Source organism: Triturus cristatus, chromosome 1_1 (genome assembly GCF_964204655.1).
Source record: "Triturus cristatus chromosome 1_1, aTriCri1.1, whole genome shotgun sequence".
Taxonomy (NCBI): Eukaryota; Metazoa; Chordata; class Amphibia; order Caudata; family Salamandridae; genus Triturus; species Triturus cristatus.
Window position 1 is genome coordinate 124,449,547 of NC_140579.1, and position 25,282 is coordinate 124,474,828.

Genomic DNA, 25,282 nt, shown 5'->3' on the forward strand with positions numbered 1-25,282 from the left:
AAGGAGAATAAGCACGCATGACTGTAACAATAGCATGTCAACCTGTACAAGTAACTTGTAGCGAGCAGGGAGTTAGGTCTGGAGCAATGTAACAAATAATACAGAAACAGTTCATGCCAAAGGATCATAACTAAGTTGCGAGACCACTGAGGGGAACAGTGCCACGCTGCTGTCAGACTCCGAGCCCAAATTAGCATCAACGGACAGGCTGGTGCTAATGGATGTGCGAGAAGTTCGGAAGGTAAAGGCAGAACGAAGGGCCCTCCATCACCTGTTGTCGAGGCGGAGGACCAGAACCCAAAATCTGGGTAAGAAGCCCACATTTATGCCTCCGAGGGGAGGTGGGGTGCTATGATTTAGGCTGCGAGGAATCCATTTGCCTGGTAGGTTGGACATTGGGAAAGGTCCTGTCCGGCCTGTCCCAAGCATTGTTCGGAGTATCAAAACATAACGAGCGCTGATTATATATAATTTTCAGTTTTGCTGGGCACAGTTCCATAAAGGAAAACCGTTTACACTGTACTGCCAGAGTATAATCTGGGAATATTGAGACCTTCACGTTATCAATCTGTAGCGGGCCATTATCCCTTGCCGCCTGTAACAAGTGATCTCGGTCTCTATAATTCAAAATCCTTGCCAATATTGCGCGTGGGTTGGTACCAGGTAGTGGCCTACGTGTAGGAACATGATGGGCCCGCTCAACTGTGAAGACTCGGCGGCAACGATGGGGAAGGCCACCCAGGAAATCCTGGACAGTCCACAGCCAAGCCAGGCCCCGCTGGACAGAAACACAGCTGCGGGAAGGCCCCCGGTCCGGGGACCTGCGTAGTCTGGAGAGCCAGCCTCCGGATCACGCAGCCCGGCCATGCCTGCAGGACAGCTCGAAGTTGCCGAGGCTCTGCCCCCGACAAGGCCACGAGTCGCATCAGCAATCGCCTCCCTCTGTGTGCCAGCTCATGCATTGACTCCGCGAGCCGGAGGGTCATTCCGTGGAAGCCGCTCAACGGTGAAGAGCATCCCGCAGTGCAGACAGCTGAAGGTTCAGGTAAGGAATGTCAGATAAGATTCGGATAAGGTGCCCCAGCCCGGAGCTCGTCGTTCAAGCGACCACCATCTTGGGCTGCTGACCACGCCCCCGCTAGTATCTCCTCATAAAGGGGGTTTCCTGTTCTTCAAAACACAACTCCCAGCGTTCCCCCGCCACACTATAACTACAAGTCTATATAACATCTTAAGCAACTCCACGTGTCATGTCATCTCCAGCACTCTGCAGGACACGACAGACATATAACACATCCAAGATATTTCCTAAGAGGACAGTGCTTCCAAAAGGATGGGCATGCGGGCACAGTGCCACACGCATGCCGGGCTTAAATGTCAAATTCCTGACTTTGAATAGGCCCTCAGGTCTCTGACACAGTCAAATATGCACATTTTCCAAATCCCATAGGTCACTGGGCTCCAAGGGAAATGGAAGATGATGATTCAGAGCTCGCGCACCACTCCTATAGGTGTGCATAACTGGCATGGAACCGCAGCTCCACTATGTGGGACTTAGCACCTCTCTGTTTTGGTTCTATGCACAAAACAGGAATACGCCTGTTCTCCTGGGTGCATAGGACATCTTGCCAGGATGGTAACTTTGCTGCTGCTCATAGAAGTGCTGCATTCTGTGGATTTAAAAAAAACCTTTTCTGTCATGTATGCTACTATGATCTAAAGCTTATGGTATTTCAGATTAACTGCACATAGTTGGAACGGTTAGTAAAGACAGCTGGAGAAAAAAGTTACAGGTACTATCTTCAGCTAGGTTTGCCTACAGTAGATTTTTTTTCCAGGCAGTTTAGACTTTTGAACCGTATGGCCAAAGAATTTTGGGCCAGATGTATCAAGATTAAGAATTGCGGTTTCCAAATTGATATTCTAACCAAATTGCAATTTGAACACCGCAATTCATACTGTATTATAGTTTTAGTTGTTAAATAGTGATTCCTAGTGGGTACCAAATCGACCTACCTCATGAATATTAAGGTAGGTCGCAATTTGCAACCCACTAGGAGTCGCAGTCTTCACAGGGATGGTGGCCTCCTGGGGTCAGCAGACCACAATGTCTGTGACTGCTTTTAATCAAAGAGCCTTTTTTTCTAAATGCTGCCTGCAGCTCGATATCCATTAAGAAAACGGGATCGCGTTTAAAAAGAAACGTTTCTTTCTTTTATTTTTTGTTTGCTGAAGAAGCCAGCATGGTCCCATGACTACTGCTTCCACTAAAACCCACATTTTTTGTAGCATTCACAAAGGGGAAGGCATCTTTTGGGACCCTTTCCTGGTTGCAAATGCATTATCACTACGCTTCTGCAGTCCGTAAACTGTTACTGTTTTGTGACGGTTGGAAAACATTCATACATAACACTGCAGTTCACTATTTGGAAGAGACGCCCTAAGCATGCTGCTTTGAAATACCGAATTTCAAACCGAAATTGTGATTCCCTAACTTGTTACGAAATTGCAATTTGGTATGTGTACATTGGAAAAAGCATTTTTGCAATCCCATATGGCCTGATTCGCAAATTCTTTGTACATCTGGGGCCATATGTATCATTCAAAATTGCGATCGCAAATGCCAAAATTTGCAGAATTTCAGCATTTGTGATCGCAATTTAGCTACGTGGGATGTATGAAAGGAAAACAGCTTTGCAAAATAAGGAATCGCAAAATTTGCGATTCCTTATTTTGCGATTGCATTTAAGGAATCGCAAATTTCGATTCCTTAAATGCAATGTAAGAGGCCCAGAAAAACTGCAATATGGCCTTAAGGAATCGCAAACTACCACCAACTTCAAGTTGGTGGTAATTTGCGATTTCTTTGAAAAATGCACTTTTTTGCATTTTTCAAAGTGCCATGTGGCACACATACATGCCTTTAAGGCATTTATGTGTGCCACATGTGCACACATGTACATTTCAGGGGTGCAACAGGGTGTCCTTTTGACACCCTGGCACCCTTGAAATTGCATTCTCAATTTGCGATTCTCTAATTGAGAATCGCAAATTGAGAATGTCTTCCCATTCATTCCTATGGGCCTCTAGGCCCATAGGAATGAATGAGGAGGTATTCCTTAATTGCAAATTGCAATTTGCGATTCGCAATTAAGGAATATGTAGGACTCGCAAAATTATTTGCAAATCCTACATACATAGCATTTTGGGATTCTCAAGTAGCGATTCTCTAAAAATCGCTCTTTGAGAATCACAAAACCAAAGTTTCATATATATGGCCCTGGTCCTTAATCTCCTCTTGTTATTCCAATGTGCAAACTTCAGCTGGTCCAAATGCCACAGTATGACTAGCCAGAGGGTGGATGGGCCACGTTTTTAGTATGTTGGGTTGTTGGTCCACCATACAGGACTGTGCAAAGGGTATTATCGCTCACAAGTTTTTAAATTCGATGTTCCGTGACCCTTGCAAACTGTGCAAAGTTTTAATTTTATCTTTACCATCACTCATGCCATGCTTTTCATGCCAATCAAGCCCAGAGAACATGGAAATGCAGGTAGAATTGTTCATGAATAGTTAAAACTGTGCAACGCTTTTATATTTAAAAAGGCAATTTTCAAGAAGAACACTAGGGCATATCAGCAAGAACTGGCGATAATTATCGCTAAGCGTACTTAGCACTAGGATAATTATCGCCGGCTAGCGGGGATTTTTATCGCTGAGATAGCGTGCTATTTGCAACGCTTATCTCAAAAGCGATAAAAATCCTAGCGCTAACTGCTAAACGTGTGATTATCGCTGGAAACCCAGCGATAATCCCACGAAGTTTGGCGATAGCTTGCTGATAGGGTCTCACATACTTAGCCATGATATCCACCTTCCATAGGATATCATGGCTAAGTCAGTTTCAAAGCAGGCGTAAGGAAAGTAGGGATAACAGGGGTTATCGCTACTTTTCCTGCTGCTATGCTGCTTTGCGTGAGGCTTGATAATAGGAGAAATGTCGCATAGCGACATTTCTCCCGTTATCCTGGGGAGGAACGCCTGCTTTGCATCTTGTTAGAGATGCAAAGATGGGCGTTAAGGGAAATGGAAATAAGGCAAGGTTTCACGCGATAGAGTGACCTTGCAAATAATAAAGCGATAAAATTATCGCCACTTTTCATCCGAAAACGGACGCAAAAGCAGCGATAATTTTTTAACGCCTGCTTACTGATATGCCCCACTATATTTCTGTATAAAGGGTGAGTTATTCAGAAGCATTCTTTAGTTAAATATGCTAAAAGGAATTACTGTCCCACGAAAAAAATCGTAGAAAAGTAATTATTTTCACGTAGATATGTACAGTGAAAAGCTTGTAAAAATCTGTTAACGTGTGAAATATTCCGTAAGTCTTTGCGTATATTACAAAGAAACTGCTGCTTACACACCTCGACTACTAGAAGCATAAGGCCGCTAAAATTCATTGGGGTACTCTCGTCAAAATACTACTACCAGTTAGCGTGCTCTCTGTTTATTTTGCTGTTTACAAAATAGGGCACAGAAAAGAACTATTTAAATCGATTTCAATAATTTCTTCTCTCATTCATTAATTCATTCATTCAAGAGTCATATTTTTTATCCCATGCTGCTTCAATGTTATGGTTTTTAAAAATGTTTTAGGTCTGGCCTTGAGATACGGCTTGTGTTTTTAAATGAATCCATAATAACAATACATACCTATATACATAAGTAAAAGGATTTTTGGTCAGCCCTCTTCATCCATTGGCCTGTTTGGAATTTATTCACATTTTGCTTCATGTCACAACAGTTTGCAGCCCTTGGCAGTGTTTCTTGTCTCTTCGTCTACGACCGCTTTTTGGCTCATCGCAAGTGCACTGCAGCATGTAACTCTTTACATATTTTTCTTTGCAAATAGAGGCCTATCACCTTTTGACGCCAGCATTTTTTAGTTTCACATTTTTTATTTAAATTTCATATGATTGGAACACATAACTAAATAAATCAAAAGTGGCACCCTTCCGAGTGTGAGATTTATTGGCTTTGTCAATGCTTGTTTAATCACAGGCCTTAATCGTTGGGGAAGTGTTGTCAGTGGGCTCTCTGAGACTCTATGTGCATGGCAGATATGCATATGAATTCTCAACAATGTAGGTAAATGGTTACCCGGGAACGCTGTAAATGTTTTTACCAGTGCCTGTCGCCCACAGTGAACTTTGAAAGGCAAACGCTGGATACAGTTATAAAACGTTGGACTCACACAGTAATTATGTGTCAGGTAAGACAAGTTCAGGTGTTTACGAGCTGGTGACTCATTCTCTGGGTGAGGTTGTGCGATGTAAATTGAAGGACAAAGAGATATCTTTTTCAAGAGAAAAGGCACGGGCTCGTAAAAGAAGCATGATGATAGGGATGGGCTGGTTAATGATTGAATCAGGCTATCGTGGATGATAGGGATGGGTTGGTTAATGATTGCCTCAGGCTATCGTGGATGATAAGGATTTGCTGGTTAATGATTGCCTCAGGCTACCGTGGAAGAATGGCCTGACTACTTACGGTAATCTTCATAGCACCAGCAGTAGGCAACACTCCCCACCACAATAGCATGCATGTTCTACGCATAAATAAAACACACCACACAATTTTTGTTTGGGTAAAAACTGCTGCAGGTTTATTACATACACCGTTATGTAATATGGTGGGTTATCTTACGGGCGATCCAAGGGCGGGCAACCATCTGGGCCGCCTGATGAGCCAAGCAGCACTGGGGTGAACCCCGTCTGTGCTGCCCCTTCGGTGATCCTCTTCCTGGATCATGGTCCCTTATTACTCACGCCCCTTTCAGGGCGGAGCGTAGCAATGCAAGCCCCCGGTTGTTCAGGCCCACAACCACCCGAAGACTAACGGGGCGCCGTCACGGTTTTCCAGGAACGTCCCATGAGGCTCCTGGGCTCTGCCACCCCATATGTTGCCGCGCAGAGGTACCCTTCGGTACTCATTTGCTTCCAGATCGCCCTGTAACTCCACCTGCAACGAAAAAGAACAACTTGACAACAATCTATGCCTCCCCCGCTGCTTCCATGCCGGGTAAGCGGTAGGGTGGGGGATGGCGTGTCCAGTGCGCAAAAGAGGAAGCCCAGTGGGTGGGGGAGGCCTATATACCCCCCCCCCGTTCCTCGCGCCCCAGAAATGACGCGCCCTGTGCACCGCAGCACCCTGGCTGCCAGAGTAGGGGGACTCCTTTCCCGAGCGGTCCCCACACCTAGAAGAAGGGGGGTGGGCTACTGCCTTCCTGGCACTAGATGCCCGCCCTCCTTAGGGCACTGTGAGGGCGCCTCGGGCAGCTGCATTACTCTAAGTCCAGGTCCTACTTGTGTCATCTTTACTCTGTGAGTGCCAGTTTCGCCCTGGAGACAGACAACTCCTTTGCTAACCGTAAACTGACAAGTCAAACAAGTCACACAGTGCAATGAAGGAGGACGGAAACCCTTGCAGGAGGAGTGAAGGAATAAGGTGAGGAAGAACCTTGCAGTGGAATAATGACGTTTATAATAAAATAGGTGGGCTATTCCATCCACTTCAGCTTTCCTCACCCTCACTTTCTGAGAATGTCAGGAGAAACCAGAAGGTGTGGAGCAAAAAGCACAGGCAGACCAAATCATCTAAAGCGAAAGTCCGGAAGACAGATCCCAAGGAGGGTTGACCAACCAAACCCCAAACAGGTCAAGGAGAGCCCACAGGAGCGAACCACACCAGGTAAAATCGTAGGAGGGCCTCAACAAACATTACGCAACCCAGTGCTGAGTAGACTAGAAGCTGACCTATGGGCTGGGAAGAGATTTGAAGCTGACGATGGGAATTGGGGAGCAGTAGAAGCAGAGAAGCAACTATGGACAGATGACACTGTGACCCAGAACAAACTGCAAGGCTAGGCGATCAGAGAACTGTTGCCTCATGATGCATGCCACAAAACCCCGAAATAAGAAAGAAGTGAGAGAAATCGTCAAGATGCAGGGATTGAACCAACATGGATCACAACAGGGGCAAAAAGACTAGGATAGTCAAGCAGCAGAATCAGAAACCCACAGCCCCAGGCTGAAGAATGTCACAGAGAGCCACTTGTGTGCAGAAAATCTAAGCCACACCCATATCCCAACAGGCCTAATGGGTCAAGCCACAGTCCCCAGCGAACAAGGAAACAAATTCAAGGTACCCGCACTCAGGGTCCAAGTGGTCACGATTGTCAGTGTGAAGTAAACACAGGAAGCACAGACGGGACCAGATCCACCATGAGACGAACCAGACCCCGACCCGAGGAATTGAATGGCAAGGGATGTAGGGGAGGAAAAACTTTTAACGAGGTCCCCATGGAGACAGAACTGCCTCAACAAACCTGCCCATTACCTCTCCCACATCCTCCAAACACAGCAGGGAAAGAAGCAAACACCAGAGGAGCTTGTGAAACCGTCTGATCCCCTTCCACAAACCACAGTGACCACATGCACCCACAGAAGAAACAAAACAAACTCTTAAAGGCAAGATGGCAAACGTTACATCCACCGGGCACGAGGCTACCTTGGTGCCTTAAAGATATGAGTTAGAAGAACACATACCATGAAATAATGTGCAGAGCAAATGCAGGCAATAGAACATCTGCAGAGAGAGAACAGGCAAACAGGGCAAGACCACTAAGGGATCCTAAGTTACAACAAGCATTTGCAATGCAATAGGTCTCGCATTTACGTGAGTTTGAGCTATTGACATTGCAAATGACAATGCCTTTTATTTTTGTTTCCGTTTAAAAAAAAAAAAAAGGCATTTTTATTTCCAATGCCAATAACTTAAACTCACGTAAATGCGAGACCTATTGCATTGCAAATGCTTCTTAACATTAAAAGTAAAGCGCCGGTGCCCGATTATAGCAAACGCGCCTTCATGAAGTACCCGTGACGGAGACATATGGCGGCTGCGTGCGTTCACACGCACATGCACGCAGGCTTTAGGCCAGCGGCTGCAGCACTTTGAAAATCCCCTTACAAAAATTCGAGCAACAGCGCATGCGCTGTTCTAGGCTCGACCTAAAAACGACTGCTGATGCTCAGATGAGAAAAAGGGTTCGGAATTTTACTGGGTGACCTGACATTTCTGTCTGAGAAACATTATCTAATTTTGGGTACTTCTGCAGCTACTAGGTGCATTTAGAAATATTATATAGCTTATTATTCTTTAGTTTGAGAAAACAAAAATACGTATGCATTCGGTCCTAAAAGAAAATTCTAACCAACCTGAAGTCAATGTGTAGTTTTGGGAGCATGTTTTTTCTGTTTATTTGATGCAAGCAGATGGCACAGTGGGGGTCAGTCTAAGCCTGGTGTCTCAAAGAGGCGAGTCCCCTGTGTCTTCTAACTCCCCCTCAAATACCCCTTTTAAACGGAGGTGCATTTTGTGTCACCTTCCTTTGAAGTGGAAGCTGCTGTCTCGCTCGCAGTGCTGAAGACAGTGGCTGCTATTCACAACATACAGAGCTAACGCCAATCACACTGCCAAGTGTGAAGAAGCAGGCTGGAGTCCATCAAAGCCACGTCATCAATCCCTTAAGACCAAAGCAACATGGCGCCAAGAGTGTAGACAGAGTCAAGAACTTGTCACTTCCATTAGAGCTGAAGCAATTCAAAGAGAAAGGCGCACTCTTCTCAACAAAGACAGCAAGGCCTCGGGTTGCTATTTCATGGTGCGCCATGTTCAAACTGCGATATTCTCACCAGTCAAAGTACGTTTTGCATGCCACCCGTTTAGAATACCCAAGAAGTAGATTTGGCGGGAGAAAGTGAGATTGTGTTTTGTAATAAATTGGGAAATTCACATTTCTAAATAGTGAAAGTGGAACGAGCACACTGCATAAACATTCAAAATGCCTCAAGCTATTTAAAAAAAAAAAAACTAGTGTTGAGCAAACCCGGCATTTAATATCACAGCGTCCGTTGCGGCCCCAGCCCCCACAGCACTTGAGGCTTCCAATTCCCTACACCTGGACCAAACGGCTCCCACACGCACAGTGTGCACCATCGGCCCTGCTCAGTTTGGGGGATGGGGAAAGCGGGCGCCGTGTTTAGAACTTCATTGAAAAGCACCTGCTGCAGAGTTCCTTATGCGTCCTGCAGTTTTCGAGGCAAAAATAACAAGCATTGGCCGCACGCGCGCCTCGCGCTTTAAGTTTAAAAAAAAAACAAGCACAGTAAGGCTAAAAGAAAACCTTCTGCACCCACACTACCAAAAAAATATATATGATCATGAATTACTACATTATCATCGTTAGGTCAGAGCTTGGCAGGTATTTAACGGTGATTGTTTTTCTTTTCACACTGCCTTGTTAGTAATAAAAGATCCCCGGTGCTGGAAGCATTACATTCTGCCACTGGAACTCTCCGAAAAAGAGTAAGGCACGACGAGCGCAATTCTAACAGTTTGCTTAGTAAGTTTGTTTCAGTTAATTAAAACCATTTTGTTTTTCTGAAACAAAATATTGAAAACCATAGCAACTTAGAGAAGTTCCATACGTCATTATTAAAACTGAATTAATAAACAATATAAAATTCAGCGTTCTAACAGCAGGGGCTGAATAGCGTCGGATTGTCATTTAAGTAATCTCCGGAGACTGGAGGAAAGCTAAAATTGTACAAGACCTCGCTCCAACACGTTAAAATACTTGCAGCCACACTCTGGATAATACTTCATTATAAGGCAACTCCTTAAAGCTGAAATAAATGATATGGCTTATTGATCTTGGTGTCAGTTCCTGTTGCAAAAAACGTCAGAGAAAGAGGGAGATGTATACAAGGCCCTCTACTGATACTTAAAATTTAAGAATGTGGCTTAGTTTTCCTTGTATGGGTCGATTGTAACACTTTAAGCCAGGTTAAAAGAGAGCTGCGCACTATAGCATTTTTTCGGCAACATCCTACATGGGACGTGTGATCAACCATTCGCACCGAGAACAATTTATGTGTTAAGCCAATGTACGAGATAAGCGCTCAGCTGCTTGCAGCACTTCGGGACGGATAGCACACTGAAGATAGTGATCCAAATGAGAATAAAAGGGGCGGGTGAGCCACGGGAGTGGCTACGATGTGCCCCATGAATACTTTCTTTCACTTGTAGCTTTGTGACGGAGCAGTGGCACAGACTGACAACTACCACTGCAGGCGGCAGGGGGGCTATTCTACTTCCGTGGCCAGTGGTGGGAGCGAAGGTACAAGTGACAGCCCAACAGCTTCAGGACAGGAGTTAACAAGCACTCTAAAAAAAGTTAAATAAATAAACGGAGCGTGGTGACCCTAAATCTGGCGCTGCGCTCCGAAATAAAGTAAACCAGCACTGAAAAGGGGGCGGGTAGCGGTGGGGAGGACGACGGGGTGGGGGGGGGTGAGTATAAGGAGAGAAATAAAAAGCACGTCCGCCATTGTTTAAGGCAAACGCGTAATACGAAAAACAAGGTTAAAATGAAAATGAAAAAAAACAACATAATAGTTAACCAAAAGGTACTTGCACCTTGGTCTGCACGTGTTCCTACTGCTCGCTTACTGTAGTCCGTGGAAAAGCAAATACGATTGAAAGTAAAATGCAGGCGGGATAGAGAACTAGGAGAGGTGTGCCAGCAGGGTGCCACGCAGGGCACTGCACTCTCCAGGGCACTGCCTACTCGCAGAGCACAGCTATAAAGATAAAACACAAGGACAAACATCTAAAGATAAGCATCGCGATCACGATAAAACATCAAAGCGGCCGAGCGGCCGTGAAAGTGAAAGACAACGAGTGCTTTCAGGCTGCCAAATGGTGCGCGCGCCCGGCACACATGCACAGTAGTTGGCGGCCTGAAAGCACTCGTTTGCACTTCCAAAAGTGCTTACTATAAGTCTCGCTAGGGCAGCGCTAAAGCGCTGTCTCAGGCGAGACCTAAAAAAGCAGACTAAAAGCTGGAACACACCCAAGAGGCCTGCAGACCAGCAAAGTATCACAAACTTCCACCAAAGGAGGGCGAGAGGCCAAGGCAACCCAACCAGGAAACACCGGACTCCGTAAAAAGTCAAGAAAACAGCAAAGACCAAGAAGGAATTGAAAGAGGCGAGCAGCAAAATGTCAAACCAGAACATACGAACACCAACTGAGCAAGAGGTCAAAAAGATGAAGAATGGCCCAAGACACAGTGGTTCTTGAACACTAGCAACAGCGAGAACAGAGTCACACAATAACATAAAACAAACAGAGAACCTTAAATGCCTAAGAGACCGAAAGTCAGATAAATGACCCAAGTGACAGCGGAGAATGAAAGAGGCGAGAGAACAACCGGCAGGATGGGTGTGTTTCACTTCAGGATCGAGCACAAAGCCAACAACAGACCTCAGGGATTCCACCTCTTGGAGGAAACAAAGAGATGGTCATCAGAGCTGGAGACCCACCATTTGCAGATGAAAGAGGGAAAAAAATACTAGAACAAACTCGACACAAGAAAAACCCTTTGCAAACGGTCTAACATTTAACAACACATAAAAGGGTGATTTAGGAAAAATCAAGGCTCCCATCACCTAGTTCTGGAAGACACGAACATGTTTGCTGTAGGGATGCAGAAGCACACCCCCAGGGCACCAACAGTGTGAGCCAGTAAAAACCAGAATCAGGGGTCACGGTCTGAGCCCGCCGAAGACAATGGCTCCAACTCAACAGCAGAAGACGGCACAGCCGAAGGGTGAGCTCCCACGTGACCGAATTACCCCGCCACAGATACACACGAGACCCGAGGACAAAAGACCCCAGGGAGCCACATTAATGACCAGTACAAGCAGCAGGATTGACACAAATGCCCTCAAATCTAGGGAGGCGTGGACCGACCTCAAAGCAGATCGATGGTTGGAAGAACAACAGGGCTGAAGGACGCTTTGTGGGGCCTTTGGTACGCTGTAGCAACCCAGCCCGCCGAAAGCATTACACAGTGCAAAGCTGACACAGAGAGGAGGGGGGTGGGTGGGGGAGGGGTGGCTAAAGTGCAAAAACGAGAGTCAGAGGCCCAAAAGCCATAGACTGCAAGAGGCGTTCCTAATGAGGGCCACTCACCCCGGGAATTAGGCAGTGGATGAAATGGGGGCCACGGCCCTGGACAAGGGAAAAACACCCAAGGGGCTGCAGCAGGCATGGAGGTGATGGTGGCCAAACTCACCCTCAACACCACCAGCCCAGCCAAGCAACAAGGAGACGTGGTAGAAACAGGAGTGAACCCCTAGCATGGGCCCTGCAGCCCAGGCTCAGGGATTGCTAAATACTGGCCCTTGTAGCAGCCAGAACAGTGCAGGACAAGTCGCAGCTCTGGAAGCGCACGCCAACATCCATCCAAGCATGCTCAAAGACAGCCCTGCAACAAACCCAAAACAGAAGGGAAAAGCATTTGCCCAATGGAGCTGGTGCCTCCTTAAGGCCAGGAGGTTTCTTGAAATCAAGATACTCCAAGCACCGGCTAACGCTATGCTATGCCAAGACAGAAAAAGCGCAGGCTAGAACCAAGCTAAGCCAGGACAGAACAAGCGCAGGCTAGAACCAAGCTAAGCCAAGACAGAACAAGCGCAGGCTAGAACCAAGCTAAGCCAAGACAGAACAAGCGCAGGCTAGAGCCGAGCTAAGCCAAGACAGAACAAGCACAGGCTAGAACCAAGCTAAACCAAGACAGAACAAGCGCAGGCTAGAGCCAAGCTAATCCAGGACAGAACAAGCACAGGCTAGAACCAAGCTAAGCCAGGACTGAACAAGCGCAGGCTAGAACCCAGCTAAGCCAAGACAGAACAAGCGCAGGCTAGAACCAAGCTAAGCCAGGACAGAACAAGCGCAGGCTAGAGCCAAGCTAATCCAGGACAGAACAAGCGCAGGCTAGAACCAAGCTAAGCCAGGACAGAACAAGCGCAGGCTAGAACCAAGCTGAGCCAAGACAGAACAAGCGCAGGCTAGAACCCAGCTAAGCCAAGACAGAACAAGCGCAGGCTAGAACCAAGCTAAGCCAGGACTGAACAAGCGCAGGCTAGAGCCAAGCTAAACCAAGACAGAACAAGCGCAGGCTAGAGCCAAGCTAATCCAGGACAGAACAAGCACAGGCTAGAACCAAGCTAAGCCAGGACTGAACAAGTGCAGGCTAGAGCCAAGCTAATCCAGGACAGAACAAGCGCAGGCTAGAACCAAGCTAAGCCAGGACAGAACAAGCGCAGGCTAGAACCAAGCTAAGCCAAGACAGAACAAGCGCAGGCTAGAACCCAGCTAAGCCAAGACAGAACAAGCGCAGGCTAGAGCCGAGCTAAGCCAAGACAGAACAAGCGCAGGCTAGAACCAAGCTAAGCCAGGACTGAATAAGCGCAGGCTAGAGCCAAGCTAATCCAGGACAGAACAAGCGCAGGCTAGAACCAAGCTAAGCCAGGACAGAACAAGCGCAGGCTAGAGCGAAGCTAAGCCAAAACAGAACAAGCGCAGGCTAGAGCCAAACTAATCTAGGACAGAACAAGCTCAGGCTAGAGCCGAGCTTAGCCAAAACAGAGCAAGTGCAGGCTAGAACCAAGCTAAGCCAGGACAGAAAAAGCGCAGGCTAGAACCAAGCTAAGTCAGGACAGAAAAAGCGCAGGCTAGAACCAAGCTAAGCCAGGACAGAAAAAGCGCAGGCTAGAACCAAGCTAAGCCAAGACAGAACAAGCACAGGCTAGAACCGAGCTAAGTCAAGACAGAACAAGCGCAGGCTAGAGCCGAGCTAAGCCAAAACAGAACAAGCGCAGGCTAGAGCCAAACTAATCTAGGACAGAACAAGCGCAGGCTAGAGCCGAGCTTAGCCAAAACAGAGCAAGTGCAGGCTAGAACCAAGCTAAGCCAGGACAGAAAAAGCGCAGGCTAGAACCAAGCTAAGCCAGGACAGAAAAAGCGCAGGCTAGAACCAAGCTAAGCCAGGACAGAGAAAAAACGCAGGCTAGAACCAAGCTAAGCCAAGACAGAACAAGCGCAGGCTAGAACCGAGCTAAGCCAAGACAGAACAAGCGCAGGCTAGAGCCGAGCTAAGCCAATACAGAACAAGCGCAGGCTAGAGCCGAGCTAAGCCAAGACAGAACAATTGCAGGCTAGAGCCAAGCTAATCCAGGACAGAACAAGCGCAGGCTAGAACCAAGCTAAGCCAGGACAGAACAAGCGCAGGCTAGAGCCAAGCTAATCCAGGACAGAACAAGCGCAGGCTAGAACCAAGCTAAGCCAGGACAGAACAAGCGCAGGCTAGAGCGAAGCTAAGCCAAAACAGAACAAGCGCAGGCTAGAGCCAAGCTAAACTAGGACAGAACAAGCGCAGGCTAGAGCCGAGCTTAGACAAAACAGAGCAAGTGCAGGCTAGAGCTGAGCTTAGCCAAAACAGAGGAAGCGCAGGCTAGAACCAAGCTAAGCCAGGACAGAACAAGCGCAGGCTAGAGCCAAGCTAACCCAAGACAGAACAAGCGCAGGCTAGAACCAAGCTAAGCCAAGACAGAACAAGCACAGGCTAGAACCAAGCTAAGCCAAGACAGATGAAGCGCAGGCTAGAGCCAAGCTAATCCAGGACAGAACAAGCGCAGGCTAGAACCAAGCTAAGCCAGGACAGAACAAGCGCAGGCTAGAGCGAAGCTAAGCCAAAACAGAGCAAGCGCAGGCTAGGGCCGAGCTAATCTAGGACAGAACAAGCGCAGGCTAGAGCCGAGCTAAGCCAAAACAAAGCAAGCGCAGGCTAGAACCAAGCTAAGCCAGGACAGAACAAGTGCAGGCTAGAGCCAAGCTAAGCCAAGACAGAACAAGGGCAGTATAGGGACGTGCCAAACTAGGACAGAAGAAGCGCAGGTTAGAGCCAAGCTAACAGAGATCAACCCTCGGGAAGAGGGAGGAAGGTGTCACCTGCCTACAGAATACTGGTGGGACGTAAATACGTATTTACGTCCCACCAGTATTCTGTGGGCAGGTGACACCTTCCTCCCTCTTCCCGAGGGCTGATCTCTGCTAGTGTCGGCCCAAGAGTCCCTGCCGGTATTCATTTTCTCGGGTTCCCTTGTATTTTGTATTGTAGAGCCGAGCTAAACCAAGACAGAACAAGCATAGGCTAGAACCAAGCTGAGCCAAGACAGAACGAGCGCAGGCTAGAGCCTAGCTGAGCCAAGACAGAGCAAGCGCAGGCTAGGGCCGAGCTAATCCAAAACAGAGAAAGCACAGGCTAGAGCCAAGCAAAGTCAAGACAGAGCAAGCGCAGGCTAGAGCCGAGCTAAGCCAAAACAGAGCAAGCGCAATCTAGAGCCAAGCTCAGCCAAGACAGAGCAAGTGTAGGCTAGGGCCGAGCTAATCTAAAACAGAGAAAGCGTAGGCTGGGGCCGAGCTAAGCCAAAACAGAGAAAACGCAGGCTAGAGCTGAGCTAAATCAAGACAGAGCAAGCGCAGGCTAGAGCCAAGCTAATTCAAGACAGAGCAGCAGCATGCTAGGGCCCAGCTAAGCCAAAATAGAGCAAGCACAAGCTAGAGCCAAGATAAGCCAAAACAGAGCAAGTGCAAGCTAGAGCAAAGCTAAGCCAAAACAGAGAAAGCGCAGGCTAGAGCAAAGCTAAGCCAAAACAGAGAAAGCGCAGGCTAGAGCCGAGATAAGCCAAAACAGAGCAAGCGCACGCTAGAGCCAAGCTCAGCCAAGACAGAGCAAGCGCAGGCTAGGGCCGAGCTAATCTAAAACAGAGAAAGCGCAGGCTAGAGCTGAGCTAAATCAAGACAGAGCAAGCGCAGGCTAGAGCCAAGCTAATCCAAGACAGAGCAAGAGCAGGCTAGGGCCGAGCTAAGCCAAAACAGATCAAGCGCAAGCTAGAGCCAAGATAAGCCAAGACAGAGCAGCAGCATGCTAGGGCCGAGCTAAGCCAAAACAGATCAAGCGCAAGCTAGAGCCAAGATAAGCCAAAACAGAGCAAGAGCAGGCTAGGGCCGAGCTAAGCCAAAACAGATCAAGCGCAAGCTAGAGCCAAGATAAGCCAAAACAGAGCAAGTGCAGGCTAGAGCCAAGCTAATCCAAAACAGAGCAAGTGCAGGCTTGAGCCGAGATAAGCCAACACAGAGAAAGTACAGGCTAGAGCCAAGCTAATCCAAAACAGAGCAAGTGCAGGCTAGAGCCGAGATAGGCCAACACAGAGAAAGTACAGGCTAGAGCCAAGCTAAGCCAAGACAGAACAAGTGCAGGCTAGATCTATGCTAAACCGGCACAGAGCAAGCGCAGGTTAGAGCAAAGCTAAGACAAGACAGAAAACACAGGCCATAGTCAAGCTAAGTCAAAATAGAAGAAGCAGAGGACAGAGTCCTGCCAAGGAGCTTCAAGGACACCCTTGGGCAGAGACACCTGCCAGCTGCAGCAGGGTTAAATGGAAGGGAAGAAAACACCTACCTTCGAAACTGACATACCACACCATGGGAAGAAGCTGCTTGCCCCCACATGTAGACAGACACAGCACTATGTGGTAGGGGAGTAGTGCCTGTATGTAGCAGAGCTACAAAGAATACAATATTTTTGTGAGGGGTTGTAAAGTATTTGCATGCCACTTAGATGACAGTCTGCTTCATAAACTAAATAATACGATGACAATGAAGTCCAAGGTAAAAAGGGATTAATCCATTACGAAACTGTTGGAAAAATGGGCCAAAAAGTGCATTTATCAGCAGAACTTTCTAAATGTAAGTCGGGGCGGGTGAAATTTGAATAATTTGCTTTTGCATAGTTATGCATCAGTTCAACACAACTGGGAGAAATTACACCAAATGCAAATCCTTATTCTAGCACTACATTCTAGTGCAAAATTCATCCTACCATCAATTTTTGATGCTGCAATGCATTTCACACAAAAAAGTGCAAACAAATGGCGTGTTCGCAGTGAATTTTGACTGCATATTGTGCAAAGTGCGTGAAGTGGTGTCATTTTGGGCATTTCATATAACAAGTGTAACAGAAAAATCCCGAAATTACATGATCTACAGCGGTGTAATCTAAATTTCGCTATGTCCTAGTTTTAATGCCATATAGCTGAAAAAGGTGCATTTACTGGGAAAACGTCCCAAGTATAAAAGCTATACACTTGTAAATATTGGGCCTTATTCATGAAGCCCTGCATCACATTTGCGCCACAGTTGTGTCACTTTTATGATGATACGTACGGCGGTGTAAATAATGCACCACGTTGCCCCATATTTTTGAAGTGACGCATCTAGGCAGATGCTTCACTTCGTAAACCCCTGAGCTACATTATACCTTGATCAGATAGAGCAAAGCCTCGTAAGAGTGACCCATTGAAATCTATGGGATTTTAGCGCCACTCCTAGGACGCAGGCCCTTCCCCATGTGAAAGGACACATTGCTGGAGTAGCGTCTGTTTTCAGACACACCCCACCAATGCATCACTTTTTCGCCTTCAGGGTACGTCAGTAATACTGATGTATCTGTAACTCCTTGCGACATGATGCTCCGTACACGTCTCATAAATAAGCACCATTGTATTTAACAGCATCATTTAGGAAATCCCCAGAAGCCGTCCCAAAGTCACCGCATCACTTCCAGATAAGCTTTCTGACTCCTAAAATTAGATTAGTGCATTCATTAAAAAAATGTTTGTCGTAAATTGCAAATCGGAGAGTTTGAGGTTTTATTTGACTTACTTTTTGTTTGGATAACGTTAAAAAAAAAAAAGGACACCTTCACATTAGACGGAAGCAACCAAAAATTAGTATTTTTAATATCAGAGGTGCAGGAAAATAGGATCCCAGATCCTTTTTACAATCTTCCATTGTGTTTTACTCTGATATATTCACCACAATTCTACCATTTTGATCTACAGATCCAGAATGCTGCACAAGACAATGGCCGGCTTTTGCTGCAGGTGGACAATGCCAGACTGGCAGCCGATGACTTTAGGATGAAGTAAGTTTTGCGGTAGAAGCCACAGTTGATGTTCTAGAGCCTACCATGAATGTTCAAAAGTACAGATCAATAGTCAAGAACAAAGGTCCGAAAATTTCCATTTAAATCACTGTTGACCTGACTGTATTTGCTGTACCAGGTAAACACTGATGCTGTATGAAAAAGTATTCATTGGGTGCTGTAAACATCTTCAAATCTGAGTTTTTCCTAGTGGAAATTGAGAATTGCAGGTAGAATTTGGTGCCAATTTTGGTACCGAAATTTACCATGCATTTTTGGTCTAACAAAATTCACCAATTGTGGCTGGGGGCTGTCATAGTACAACTTCCAATCCATAATTAGTATTCCTGCATAAATAGAAGTTTGTGCACAGATCAGAATTCTACTCTAAGTTAGCTGTACATTCTAAGTGAGAGAGAGTCATTTATTTATGTAGTGTCTCTTTATGGGGTTTATAGCAAGATGAGGATGAATCACATTGTTAAGTCTGGATTTGTTATGTTAATGATCCTATTTACTATTTCTTCATACAAATATCTCATGCCTCTGTGCTGTATCAAAGGTGGCTTTTTTTCCAAAGGTTGCTTGTCGCCGCTCTGTTATCAAGAAATGGTTAGAAGTGTTCTTTATAAAACTGGTGGCAATTGCAGATTGTACAGAAATGAATTAAGTTTGTAGGGTTTCAGTAAGCCTCAATATATAAATATTGAACCAGCTCATCTACCTAATTATATACTTTCCATATTAAACGATGTAAACTAAAGATGTGAAAATGAAGACAATGATTTAATGTGTTGTTAAATAACCATTTCTAAGAATTGATGTGGCCCCCAAGAGCCAAATACATAGTGGCTATTTCCAGGCACTCCCTGTGTTCATCATTGGTGCCACTTGCTGGACATATCTCCTTTCATCCAATGCCAATCTCCCCTTTATAAATAGGAATACACCTAAGAAGAAGTAACCCTCTAACATTAAATTACTGGTACCGGCTCATCTAAACACCTAGAGGACTATTTATAAAAGTAAACTTAGATGTTATAAAACCTAAAAAAGTCATTTGCACTTTTGTTTTGTAGTAAATGTATTACTTTTCATTATTCACTATTTAGAAGTGTATATTTACTACATAGTGTAGGTTTACATGTGCTCAACCCCTGAAAACAGGGGGTGAGTCTCATTTATGAGTGCAAATTTACTACAGGGAACTTTTCTCACTTAGGCGCTTACCTATACTACTGGTACAGAGATCTACCTATCCTACAGTATAGCGAAAAATGTAAAAGTTTATCAAAAGTAAAAAAATACTAAACATATTTAAGATTAAATAATAATGTAAATGAATGTAATATATTTATTTTAAATGTAGAGCAACATAAAAAGTGTTAAACAACACTATTATCCTAATTTTAAAATAAATGTTTAACTATATTAAATATACTAATTTAATTGAAATTAATTTTAGGCTTATTAAAAAACACCTAAAGTAAAATGCTCATATTTATTTATTATGTAGTAAAAAATGTAAAAGTTATGTGCAGTTAATTTAAATTAATGTAAGTATTTTTTACAAACATTCAATTTATGTTTTCTTTTAAATTAAAAAAAGATACAAATATTTTCAAATGAAATACTAATGATGCTAGACACACACACCTATATATATTTTTCAATATATTTATTTCAACTACTTACATACTTATATATATATTATAACTTTTATTTCAATTTATGTAAGTAGTTGCAATAAATGAATTCATTTTGACATTATTTCCCCTGAGTAGTTCTATTAAGTCTCTGCCTCCATTATTTTCTATGCAAAGACGTTGTAATAACAACGGTTGGCCATGTGTGAAACTGGACATACTTTAGGTTTGAGCTGGACACATATACTACTGATTTGGGTCCTTTTTAGCTCTAGTAACTTTAGACATGAAGTTTGTGAATAACAACGGGCATACTCTTGTATGTGGGTGAATGTTCCACCCCAAATCTCTCCCCTCCCTTGCCCTTCTTTAATTCCTTCTTACCCCTCTCTCATCCCCGCCCGCTTAGTAGTCCACGTTTTCAAGCCACTGCGCCCTGTCCCTCCGATAATTACTACAGTTACTCCTAAAATGTAAGCACACGTGTGTAGATATCTCTGCAGACAGGACAGTGATTTCTTTTCAGAAAAGTTGGGAGAGGTGGAGATCTTCACATGTAGGTTTCAATCAATCAATCAATCAATCAATCAATCAATCAGGGAATTGTAAGCGTGCTACTCACCTGTGAGGGTCTCAAGGCGCTGGGGGGGGGGTGCTGCTCAGTTCAGCCGAAGAGCCAGGTCTCGAGGGTCTCCCTGAAGGTGTTAATGGAGTGGGGCATCGTTTGTCTGCCGGTAGCTCGTTCCACGTCTTGGCTGCGATGTGAGAGTACGATCTTCCGCCTGATCTGGCTCTGTGGATCCGTGGGGTCTCAGCCAGTGCGGGGTTGGATGATTGCAGGTTCCTTTTGGGTACGTGGAAGTTTATTCTGTCGTTAAGGTATTTTGGACGAGTCTGGCTGCGGTGTTCTGTATTGTTTGCAGTTTGCGGAGTAGGGACTTCTTGATGCCGGCGTAGAGTGTGTTGCCATAGTCGAGTTTGCTGGTGATTATTGCGTGGGTGACTGTTTTCCTTGATTTGGGGGGGATCCATTTGAAGGTCTGTCGTAGGATGCGAAGGGTGTTGAAACAGCGTGAGGTGATGGCGTTGACCTGTCGGTTCATGGTGAGTGATGAGTCGAGTACGATGCCAAGGTTCCTGGCGTGTTCTGAGGGGGTAGGTGGGCTTCCAAGAGCAGTGGGCCACCAGGTGTTGTCCCATGCTGAGGGGGTGGTTCCAAGGACGAGGACTTCTCGTTCTTGGCGTTGAGTTTTAGGCTGCTATTGGTCATCCGGACTGCCACTTCTTGCATTCCTCTGTGGAAGTTGAGTTTTGCGGTGGTGGGGTCTTTGTTGAGGGAGAGGATGAGCTGGGTGTCATCATCGTAGGATACGATGTTGAGACCGTGTTGTCGGACGATGTCTGCGAGGGGGGCCATGTAGATGTTGAAGAGGGTCGGCCCCAAGATGACCCATGTGGGACTCTGCAGGTGATGTCGGTGGGGGCGGAGGGGAAAGGGGGTAGTCTGATCCTTTCGCTTCTTCCGGTGAGGAACGAGCGGATCCAGCCTAGGGCAGTTCCTAGTATGCCGGCGTCATGTTCTCTGGTTATTAATGTGCGGTGGGAGACGGTGTCTAAGTCTGCAGATAGGTTGAGGAGGATGAGGGCGGCGGAGTGGCCCCGGTCCAGGAGGGAGCGGATGTCATCTGTGGCAGCGAGTAGGGCGGTCGTGGTGCTGTGGTTGGCTCAAAACCCGGATTGGGAGGAGCCGAGGACGGTTTGTGAATATCATTTTGGAGTATGTGAGTGGAATTATTGTATCACTACTAAACTTTATACAAAAGTCAGTTTGTGGAAAGGCCCGAAATATATGATTTAAATTCACCCTCCACTGTAAAGTTATTTCAGTCTTTATAATTCATTAATATTTTTGCTTCATATATTACAGGAAAAATTGAAATATTTTTAGAAACATTCCAGTAAAATCTCACTATATTCCCTGGACATTCCCCTCCAGGATTTCAACTGCATCTCATAAATGTGCATTTATTTATAAAAAATAAAACACATCTAACATCCTGCTTTGTCTTAACTGAACACCTGTTTATAACTCCCAGTTGTCTAATTGGGTGTCAATTCTAGTTTGCATAGATTCAATTTAGAAATAGGTACAGTAGCTTTTAAAAGGCATGAATTCATTTCTATACAACATATTCATGCTTGATGAAATAATGTAGTTACTTTCTGTCTGTACCTATCATGCTGGTTCATACACAGTATCACCATGATAATGTACATCCCATATAGCTCTTGATGTTGGAATAATTCATGTATGATCTTATTCTAATGAAGTATCCTATGCTACCTCTAATTGTAACCAACCTTTTGGTTTATTTGCTGCAAATCTTGTTCATCAGCTTGAGGTGTCAAACTGACTGTGAAACAAGCCAACTGGAGTCCATCATAATTAATTTGCTCTCCTGCCCTCCTTTCTCCACAAGACAGTTGTCCTCTTTTGGTACAGTGTCATACAGTGAAGTCCTGAGACTGCAGAGAGTCCAAAACGTTGCTGCCAGAACTCTTCTTGGCCTCCCTAGAACCTGCTCCACCACCAGTGCTATCCGTCGGCTACACTGGCTGCCCGTGGCCAGACGTGTAGAGTTTAAGTCCCTCTGCATTGTTTTTGAAATTCTGAATCTCTCCTCTCCTGGCATTCTGGCTGACTTACTCTCACCCTATTCACCCTCTTGTCAACTCTGTTCAATGGAACAACATCTAGCGGTTGTTCCCCGGGTGAGGAGGGTACGGGCAGGTGGGTGCTCCTTCCGTACATTGGCAGCCAAACTTTGGAACACTCTGACAATATTCATCCACAGCATGAATAATTAGCTGGAATTTCGCAAGGCCATCAAAACGCACCTCTTCCCTCCGCTATACAATTTGTCTCCTGTCAGCAGCCCTCCATTTTTCTGCTGTCAGCGCTGGGACGCCCCTTTTCCCGGGGCAGCTGTGTGCTTTATAGAATAGTATAACATAACATAACATAACACGGATAGCTTTTGTTGTCTGTTACAAATATCTCTGACTGTTTGCAGCATATCAATTAGCCGGTCATTTCAACAAAATGCTCCATTGTTACATTCCTCAGCTGACCACAGATCAGCTGATGGAGGCAAGCTCAGAACTAATTTTCTGCAATTCCAGTCCAGTTCACTTCCGACTGGTCAGCTGGTTCTTGCAAAAAGTAGGCCTTCATCAGTGTTTCATCTCACTGGCGCTGCAGAAGGCCACATGCTCTGACCCTTGAGAATCCCCTCCAGTCCTTGGATTCAAGGCACAGCAGGTCCAGGCCTAACTCCCTTTCCAGGCACACACAGCAGCAGGGTCTTCATCTTCACTTGTTCCCAAGTCCAGTTTTATTATGAGGAGCTTATGGTGGGTACTGAGGTCACTAGCAAGTGATTGGTAAGAACTCTTGATCCATTCCCAAGAAATTGTTCTCCCAGCCCTCTTTTGCATTGGTTCCTGTCTGGTTTACTGGAAACCATTCCAGAAAACGTTGCCCTGCTTTCAAGAGGACAAGACTCTTATGGTAGAGTCTGAAGCTCAGCATCTTCCCCGCTGGCTGCCCAATGGACATGATTGAACTTCACTGGAAACCAAAGTTGGCTCGTTCTGAGGTCCGGTGCCCCTGTTCCTGAAGAGTCTGATTTGCTGGAAGTGGCTCAGCTTCTAAGGCCCCATGACTCTATAGCACTATTTACTATAAGACATAAAAAGATATAGAAGTCTTTACCACTGAACATCTTTCTGTAGAAGGTTCCTGGCAGTTCTTTGAGAGGACAATATCCTTTTCCTGCCAACTCCCTTCTCCCCATTGCAAGTTACCTAACCAGTAATTGCTCCTGCATGTCAGCAGGTCCAGGCATATTGTTCTCTCCCAGGAAATGTATTTCAGAACTCTTCAAGAGTTATTTAGTGCCACTGAAGAAGATAGAACCTGGTCAGAATTTAATTCGTTACTGCCATGGCTTCTGAACAGAGAAAATCAACTTTTAATAAAGTCAGCCTTGCCGCATATGTCACAAAAACCTATGTTCACCACTAAATCATAATACAACAATGCACCTATTTCCTATTCTCATGTGTGGCAAAATATACCATTTCTTAACAAGTATGCATTTACCATAGGAAAATGACCAGACAGTGACAAATAACTTTTTTGGATATTTTCATGTAGGAATATAGCAGTCTAAATATTAGGACTATCCTGCTGTTTAGACGTTATTCACCCAGGCATTCAGTGCTTCAAGGCACTATTGATATTTGACTTAGCTAATGTCAAAATGTATGTTATGTTAAATGGACCTGAGGAGAGCACTCTTATCATCCGAGGGGTATCCAGGCACTGGGTAGGGGAGAAGGCCGCGCAGGCTCCTAGTAGAATAGCCAGGTCTACGGTTTCTTGCAGAATTCGAGAGGGGATGGGGAGGTCCTGATGGGGCGAGGAAGGTTGTTCAAGGAATATTAAAAGTAGCTTTCTGATGAAAATGTTTTTCTTTGACATGTGCCTCACAGCACACCAGCTTAGATATGCAATGGCAGGCCTGAAATAATCATTATAGAGTGACTTATGGGGTGGTGAAAATCCACATGGTATCGCACGTCACATGTAACCTTTATGCCGCCAGTGCACCGCATGTGCCACATTACTTTGAATTAACATAATAGTTAAATATGTCAAACTTTCACCAGATTTTCTAGTGCCTAGAATCAAAATAGGCCAATAATTTCAGTTCCATAAGGGCAACAAAATCTGAGACATTAAATGTGAATTTTCTCACTCCCTCTACTTAAAAATAGTCAACCATCTTTTTTGGGGAGGACCCTAGACCTATTCTTCTACACCTCCCATCTCTTTAAGAGTTCATCCATGATGAGCAACCCTAGCATCTGGAAATATGGTCTTTTTAAGACCCTTGTAAAGTAATCGCTGTTAACATGAATACACATGTGTGTTACCCAAATAGTGAGGCAAGTTACAGACACCCAGGGCTATAATCTCAGCCTCACTTTCCCAGTAATCCCAGGACTCAACACTTCTGACACACAATCCCTGTGTTGGTTTGACAATGCAGTGGTCACCTTGACAACTGAAGCTAATCTAAGCTTGGAACCCATACAATTGCACATCAGTACTCACAGTTCATGCAGCCCTTTATGACTGTGCCTATATGAATACTGAACTTCTAATAGCCCTCAAACAATAGCACCCTGAAACCCTTGCACCTGTGTTACTCATGTAGGAAACCAAGAGTCAGAAAAGCAGACTTCCATACCACATCAAACAAAGCACACTTTGGCACCTGGGTAACAAATGCAGGTAGTTCCTCCAAAGATCTACAGCTGGCTTTCGTTAAGTTGAAAAAGTACAACTCATACCAACTCAACCTTATGTACTTCCTCTGTGACAAGCACAGCACTAACAGAGCAATCACACCATCACCTATTCCACACCATGCATCTTCCCACAAGGAAAGACAGCAATGCTAGCCAGCATACCAAGAATTCTGCATGGTTCAGCACAATGATATCAAGAAACAATTTGTTTTCAAAACGTCTTTTCACCGGCAGAAATATGCAATACAAAGGCAATCAATATAGGACTGGCCACATCTGTGCCCTTTATCACTG

The 25,282-nt window shown here is 45.3% G+C and overlaps 1 protein-coding gene across 1 annotated transcript in view; it reads left to right on the plus strand.

Annotated features, from left to right (window-relative positions):
* The window catches only part of LOC146869747 (keratin, type I cytoskeletal 20-like), a 46,974-nt gene that overhangs the window by 8,759 nt on the left and 12,933 nt on the right, over nt 1-25,282 (plus strand). The window contains exon 2 of the mRNA XM_085614114.1: nt 17,881-17,963. Coding sequence (XP_085470240.1) covers nt 17,881-17,963 — 83 coding nt within the window. The remainder of the gene's footprint in view (nt 1-17,880; nt 17,964-25,282) is intronic.